This window comes from Callorhinus ursinus, unplaced genomic scaffold (assembly GCF_003265705.2).
Source record: "Callorhinus ursinus isolate GAN/ISIS: 27379988/994484 unplaced genomic scaffold, GSC_fseal_2.0 scaffold18, whole genome shotgun sequence".
Lineage (NCBI taxonomy): Eukaryota > Metazoa > Chordata > Mammalia > Carnivora > Otariidae > Callorhinus > Callorhinus ursinus.
The window spans coordinates 23684808-23692260 of record NW_027397080.1 but is presented as its reverse complement, the minus strand read 5'-3'; the positions used below and the strand labels follow the sequence as shown (position 1 = coordinate 23692260).

Here is a 7453-nt window from a genome sequence, read left to right as displayed (position 1 = left end):
GCCGGGCACGTCAGCCACTTTACCTGCTGGCCCCAAAGGCAGCCCTGCCCTGAACTCCAGGTGCCCTGGGAGGACCTTGGTCCGGGGAGGGGCAGAATTGAATCTGTGCTTCAGATCCAGCTGGTGACAATTCATATGAATGATAATGACCCCGAGGAGGAGGAGGAGGAGGAGGAAGAGGAGAGGAAGAAGAATGGCTGATATTTTGTGAGCTTTCACAAGGTGGAGCTCAGCACTGTGGGCTGTACGCACACCAACCACAACCTTATGAGGTGCGTGTGCTGTTATCCCCCGTTTACTGATGAAGGAACTTAGGCACAGAGAGGGGAAGTCACTTGCCTAAGGTCACACAGCTGGCAAGGGGCAGAGCCAGGTAGTCAGTCTGGATCTGGAACCCACATCCCTGGTGAGATGGGGGCGGGTGAATCTCCCTTGCCTCTCACCAGAGGACGTTGTCTGTTTTCGAGGGCAAGGATGTGCCCCGCGTCTCTCCCTGATCTGGGCACTAACACCCGGTGCTTTCCCCATCTGCCCTCAGGAGGGCCAGAGGGAGGGCAGAGGCATTCAAAGCCGGGTCAGGTGGCTTGGCTGCAGTCCAGGGCTCAGCTGTCCCTGCTGCTAATTGCGGACCTCCCCGCCCGGACCAGCAGACCCCATCGGGAAGGAAACAGACAGGGAGACCCTCAAGCCACACCTGCCACAGCTCCACCCGTCTCACAGTTCACCACACCCACAGTCGTAGCCCAGTGGATTTGCAAAAGAGAAAATAACACACACACACAAATAATAACCAACCCCGTGCATTTCCTGGAATCAGATGACTATATGGTCAAGAGCTTCCTCCCTCTTTGTGTGCATGCCAGACACTGCTAACATCCTCCAGCAGCTGCTGGTTCAGGTGGCTGATCACAAGCTCAGCCCTGGGGCACAACCCCCACCCCCACCTCCAGGAAAAGCATGGAAGGATCCGGGGAGGGCAGCGCCGAGATCTGCTGGCCCTGAGCCCCAGTGGCCACCATCTGCCAGCTCAAGGTCACCTTGGCTCCGACTCCCCCAGCTGACCGTCCCCTGGCTGGCCAGAGCCAGCCCAGAACCCCCTCCAGCTCCGCTCCGCAGGAACCAGGAACCGGCCCCTATTGGACAATCATTAATCGGATTCTTGACATTCTTCAGTCCCAGGGCGGCTTTGGGAAGCATGCTCCCCGGAAGAGGAGGAGTGGAGGCCCAGGACTGGCATTTGGACATGCAGCTGACAGGCAAGGTGGTGCTGTCCGCCGCTGCCCTGCTCCTGGTGACCGTGGCCTACAGGCTGTACAAGTCGAGGCCTGGCCAGGCCCCACGGTGGGGCAGGAACGCCAAGGCTGAGGCCAATGAGGAGGCCGAGGACTCCGGGCAGCCTGCGGTCCAGGGGGCTGCCCCCGGGGCGCCGCACTGGGCGCTGAGACGCCGGAGGGTAAGCAAGGAGACCAGAGAGGTGCCAGGCCGTGGCTGGGAGAATCAGGGCGACTCCCAAGTCCTGGCAACAGGACGCTCTCCCCAAGACTCAGAAGCCCAAGAGGCTCGGGAGCCCGCGGAGAAAGGCACTGGTGAGGAAAGGGGTGGGCAGCACCGAGACTCTGAGCTGGCGCCTCCTGGCTGCAGTGGCTGGGAAGCCGGGACAGCTGCTGGCCCTACGCCCGAGCGGCCCCACCACCCCCATTTGGGCAGCGAGTCCCAGAGCTCCCGCGCTGGCCTTGCCACAGCAGCCGGCTGCAGTGAGGGCGGCGAGCCTGCCCTGTGGCCAGACAGTGGTCCCCCAGGGCAGCCAGGGCCCCTGGAGCAGGAGGCCGCTCCCACCAAGTGGATGGCCCACGTCGAAGGCAAGAGCGACGTGAGCAAGAGCTGGGTCTTCACTCGCGTGACGGGGGTCCACAGGGAAGAGGCCATGGCCCTCCAGGCCACCATGGACATGGGCCTGACCCTGCCTCAGCAGGAGGGAGCTTCCAGCACCTCCTACATCTACTCTTCGGTGGCCCGGGTTTGTGTGGAGGAGAATTTCCTACGGGACAAGGGGGAGGGGGCCGGGCCCAGGCTGAAGGGCAAGGTGTACGATTACTATGTGGAATCCACCTCCCGAGCCACCTCCAAGGGCAGGCTGGCCCCCAGAACAGCTGCCCTGGCTGAGTGTCCAGCCCCCGTGCCACCACCAGGCCTCCTGGGAACAGGGGCAGCTTCAGGAGGCCAAGCCGCTGACCGGGAAGGTGGAACCGAGACACCCACCTGCCCCCAGCCTGTGCTGTCGCCCTCCACGCAAGGCTTCAGCAGGAAGGACAGCCTCCTCCAGATCCTGGAGAACCCAGACCTCCAGCTGCAGCTCGATGGCTTTGGGGCCCCCACTCCATCCTGCCCAGACGGGAGTGCCCTGCCTGGCCGCCCCCTCCCCGGGGCTCCTCTCGGGGCCAGCTCCGCCGGAAGCAGCGGGGAGCCCCACATGCAGCTGGTGCCGGGGACCAATTTCGTCCCCCTCCCACCGGCCCCAGGCTCTGCCCCAGGCTTCCACCTGGATCTGGGCAACTGCTGCCAGGTACTGACCTTGGCCAAGAGGCAGAAGCTGGAGGAGCTGCAGGAGGCAGCCTACAAGGTGATGAGTGACAACTATCTTCAGGTGCTGCGCAGCCCAGATGTCTATGGGTGCCTGAGCGGGACTGAGCGGGAGCTGATCCTCCGGCGCCGGCTGCGGGGCCGCAAGCACCTGGTGGTGGCCGATGTGTGCCCTCAGGAGGGCTCCGGCCGCCTCTGTTGCTATGATGAGGAGCGGGACGCCTGGCACCCGCTGGTCGGTCTGCCCCCCGAGGTTGTGTCCCGAGGCTGTGCCCTCTGCAGTCTCTTCAACTACCTCTTCGTGGTGTCTGGCTGCCAGGGGTCTGGGTGCCAGCCCTCCAACCGCGTCTTCTGCTACAACCTGCTGACGGGGATCTGGAGCGAGGTGTGCCCGCTGAACCAGCCCCGGCCGCACTGCCGGCTGGTGGCCCTGGATGGCCACCTGTACGCCATCGGGGGCGAGTGTCTGAACACGGTGGAATGCTATGACCCCCGCCTGGACCGCTGGACCTTCGTCCCACCGCTCCCCAGCGACACGTTCGCCCTGGCACACATGGCCACGGCATGCGCTGGTGAGATCTTCGTCACGGGTGGCACCCTGCGCTACTTGCTACTCCGATTCTCCGTCCGGGAGCAGCGCTGGCAGGCCGGCCCCACGGGGGGCGGCAAGGACCGCACGGCCGAGATGGTGGCGGTCAACGGCTTTCTCTACCGGTTTGATTTCAATCGCAGCCTGGGCATCAGCGTGTACCGCTGCAGCGCCAGCGCCCGCCTCTGGTATGAGTGCGCCACGTACCGGACACCGTACCCCGACGCCTTCCAGTGCGCCGTGGTGGGGGACCTCATCTACTGCGTGGGGCGCCGGCGCACACTCTGCTTCCTGGCTGACCACATCTCGCCCAGGTTTGTGCCCCAGGAGCTGCGGAGCTTCCCCTCCCCGCGGGGCACCCTCCTGCCCACCGAGCTGACCCTGCCCATCCCTGATGTGCCTCAGACCAGGGTCTAGCTACCCACTCTGCCGGACTTGTCCTGCAAAACAGGCACCCCCTGCCCGTCACTCCGTGAGCCATTTCTAGGAGAGCAGGCAGTTCAGGCATTTGGCCAGCAAGAGACGAATTCTAACCTTACCTCCCCCGCTGACCGGGGCCCTCGGATGCGTCTTTGCTGTCAGTGGGATGCAGAGATAGAACCGGGGACCGGTGCTCCGAGGCTGAGGGCAGCCACGCACGGGTGCAGGGATGAGTGCCACCTTGCTTCAAATCTGAATTCTTGGTGGAAGGGATGTCAGGGTCCCGCCAAAGTTCAGGCGCACAGCCTCAACCCAACCACAGTTCCCAGTGCCGGTTGACCCACAATAACCCCTCAAGCCGACCCCACCGGAGGTGGGCCAGCTCTCTACAGGCCACCAGGGCCGCTTCCTAAACACTGGCCACTGAGCCCTTACCTCCAGGGTTCCCAGAAGCACCAGGGACACAAAAGGAGGTGGTTCCGGCCGTGCCAAGAGCCCTGGGGAGCCCCCAGGGGCCTGGCCAGAGGAGAGATGGTTGGAGAAGTAGATCAGTGACCGTTGGTGCTGCCAATGGGACTCTTGTCTGCAGAGCAAATTGACCATTACCCACTTCACTTGTTCTCATTACCTAGAATTCTAGTATACTAGGAGGAGAAGGCTCCAATTAGCGGCCATTTGAAAACATACATCCTGTAGTGGTCCACAAAGAAGAGCCCCAGTGATCCCGCATCTGAGGTCTCAGGAGAGAGAGTAGGTGCGATCTGTCGGCGCCCGTCCTCCTGGGCTTCCCCGCTTGGGCCCATTGTTAACTGACCACTGACTCCCTCCCCAGAGCTCAGAGCCTGCACGATACAGCAGCCGTCCGAACAACACAGCCCTCACCTCGGGGAGCAGGGCAGGGCAGACACTGCCAGGCACCCCTCCCGGTCTGCTGAGAGATGTTGGCATAATTTCTCCTCCCTGTGCCCTGTGGTCACCTGGTCTGCCCTGTCAGACAGGAGAGGAGGGAGGGGCAGGTTCATGACGGAGCTGATTAACTGGAAAATCACACAGGACACTGGGACCAGCTCTCACATCAGAGTTGGTAAATTTGGAAAGGGCAGAGACCCCCCCCAACCTCAGGATGTTGCCCATTCTTCCTGGAGGGGAGGGAGAGAGACCGGACCGATCTATTGCCGAAGCCCTGTTGTCTCGCTGAGGAGGACGCATACACAGATAGAAGGGCAGTGATGTTCCCGGTGTCAGCCGGAAGCCAGGGCAGCTGGGACCACTTCTAAAGTGACAGGCAGCCTGGAGGAAAGAAGTAGAGATGCGGGTGCACCAGGGCAGGCCTGACAAGCGGGGAGCTAAGGATGCTTTGGATTTCAGCGTTCCTACCTCGAAATGGGAAGGACAGTTCATGGCCTTCTCTGCCAGAGAAATGAGAACACCTGAAGAAAGTCCTTCCCAAATTCCCTTGGGGATCTGGACAGGAGCTCGTGTTCACTGCAGCTGCTGGGGCTGAGCCAGGGTCTTCCTGGAAAATGCACGATTAGAACAAGAAATAACAGGATGGAGATGAGAACTTACATTGGGCCCCTCAAAGCCACCGTCCCCATTCTAGGGCCTGGAGGGTGAGGCTGCCTAGTTGATTCCTAAGTTGGAGCCTGGTGACCCCCCCCATCCCCTGCCAGGGCCGTGCTCAAGCTCAGAGCCAACACTCAGACATGAGCCTCCAAGGGACCCTTGGTGGGGAAGTGGGGGTAACTCAGCAACATGACTGAGAGGCAGCATGGGCATCATGATGCCAGGCTGGGGGTTGCTTGGAAGGTGAACCCCATCTGGGAGCTGGGGGCTGATGAAGCCAGATCCAGCCCCCAAGGGCAAGCCTCCAGCAAATAGCCAGGCAATGGACTAGACCACAACCAAGCAGGGAGGCCTTGGGGGAGGGCTCCAAGCCCAGGGTGACCTAGAGATCACTCCAGAAAACTTGTCAGAGCCCCGTTGCCTGGGGCATGGTCCCATGGTCAGGACCAGGGAAACCGCAGCGTTTGTTCGTGACCCACTGATGGTGGGTGTGCTCTTCATGATGAAGGGAGGGCTGAGAGGGTAGTACGGGGCCCATCTCATCTACATCCCTGGGGTCCTGTGCAGACGTCACTCATCGATCGCCTTATCTTTTCCCATTAAGCCTCAGAACCCAGAACACCGGGCCCTAGGCAGTCACCACTGATAGATGAGAGCTGGTGTGTTTCTCATCACCGGCCTGGGTCTAGAGCTAGCCTTAGGGAAGTGAGGGCTCAGGACCATCATGGTAGAGCAAGGCAGTTCAGGGAGCCTGCAAAGACCACCTGGATTCATTCCTAGAACGTTTAGGCTGGGCACTGTTCCGGGTGCTGGGAACGCAGCAGGTCCCTGCCCTAACAGAGCGCACGTTCTGCTGGAGGACAACGGGCAATTTCTATAAACAAACCCGTAAACAGATGAATGGAACCCACGCTGCATACGTACAAGGAAGGCAGAGGAGGCAAAGAAGTATTATCGTGTGATCAGCCTCCCTGATAAAGAGACAGTGAGCAGAGCCCTGGATGGAAATCCGGGAAATGCATGGATCAGGGGCTGGCTCAGGGCACAGGAAGGCTGGCCCTGCCACCAGCGGGGGCTTCGTCACCCCTGCCGGGGAAGGCAGGGCTGCCTGCAAGGAGCTACACCTCAGAGCGAAGAGGACGGGAACCCAGCTGTCGTGCTCTAGCCACTCATGTAAGGGAGCGTTTAGGAAAGAGGCTCCTTGCAGGACAGTAAGCTACATCCCCTGGAGAGAAGCAGAGTGCACGCATTTAAGGGGAGAGTCCAGATCGCGCACCACCGCCGTGCCTGAGTGTGTGTCTGGGTGTCAGCCTGCCCGTGATCCTCCACAGGGGTCAGAGTCTAGGATTTCCACTTGACCTTGTGGGATAGCCTTGCCCGGCCACCTCGAGCCCTCAGCCTCACGGAGGACTGTGTGTCCCTTGGCCTCTCCCTGGGTCATCTGTCCTGCTTCCCCGTGAAGAATTTCTTCTTTAAAACAAAATTAAAAACCAACTCTTCAGCTTGGGTTGCTTTCCACGTGAGGCCAACCACAGCTTTGTAGGAAAGAAAATTGGAAAATACAAAAGTACAAAAAAACTCCCCCTTTTCACCACCCAAAGACAACCCCCTCTGCGGTGCACGTTCCTCCAGCCTGTGCATCCTTTTCTTTGGCTTGATTTTGGCCAACGTGTGATTATGCTGAATGCACAATTCAGCTGCTTCCTTTTTTCACTTAGCTTTTTAGAATACGCATTTTCCGTGTTGCTACAAACCCTCGGTAAACATCATTTCAATAGGTGCACAATGTTCCACTGAGTGGCTGTACCACGGTTTATTTAAACAGTCCCCCGTCCTGTCGGGCCTGTAGATTTGTTTTCCCCCCTGTTGGTTTCTTTTTCCATCATAAATAAACCGCTTTTTGTTTTCCTGTTCCTCTCTGTCTGGGGCCTCCATCAATATTTACAAGAGAAGTCCCGTCTAGGGCTTGTGTGGAATACAGGGTTGCTGAAGCAAGCCTAGAAAACCACAGCATCTGCCTAGGGCTGGGGCCCAGCCCCACTCTGAGCGCGGGGCATGGGGCACGGGGCACAGGAAGGCAAGGCTGCCCAACGGGGCTGTCCCAGGTGCCCTGTGGCGTTGCTGGAGCCAGGATGTAAGGGACAGGCCATGTGTCTAGAGCCCCTGTTCGGTGTAGACCAAGCACTGGACTAGATGCTTTCTACACATCACTTCACTGATCCTGACAACAACCCCATTTTACAGGGGACAAAACTGAGGCTCACAATGTTCAAGGACACTCACCTTCATGCCAAAGTT

At 59.9% G+C, this 7453-nt stretch overlaps 1 protein-coding gene across 1 annotated transcript; it reads left to right on the top strand.

Annotated features, from left to right (window-relative positions):
* Positions 1-1165: 1165 nt before the first annotated feature.
* On the top strand, positions 1166-7059 carry KLHDC7A (kelch domain containing 7A). The gene has a single exon (XM_025857201.2). The coding sequence runs from the start codon at positions 1196-1198 to the stop codon at positions 3584-3586; it is 2391 nt and encodes a 796-aa protein (XP_025712986.1). The 5' UTR covers positions 1166-1195; the 3' UTR covers positions 3587-7059.
* Positions 7060-7453: the final 394 nt, after the last annotated feature.

Bases quoted from the DNA above. Each gene is read 5' to 3' on its own strand.
- KLHDC7A (XM_025857201.2), top strand. From the start codon at position 1,196: ATGCTCCCCGGAAGAGGAGGAGTGGAGGCCCAGGACTGGCATTTGGAC.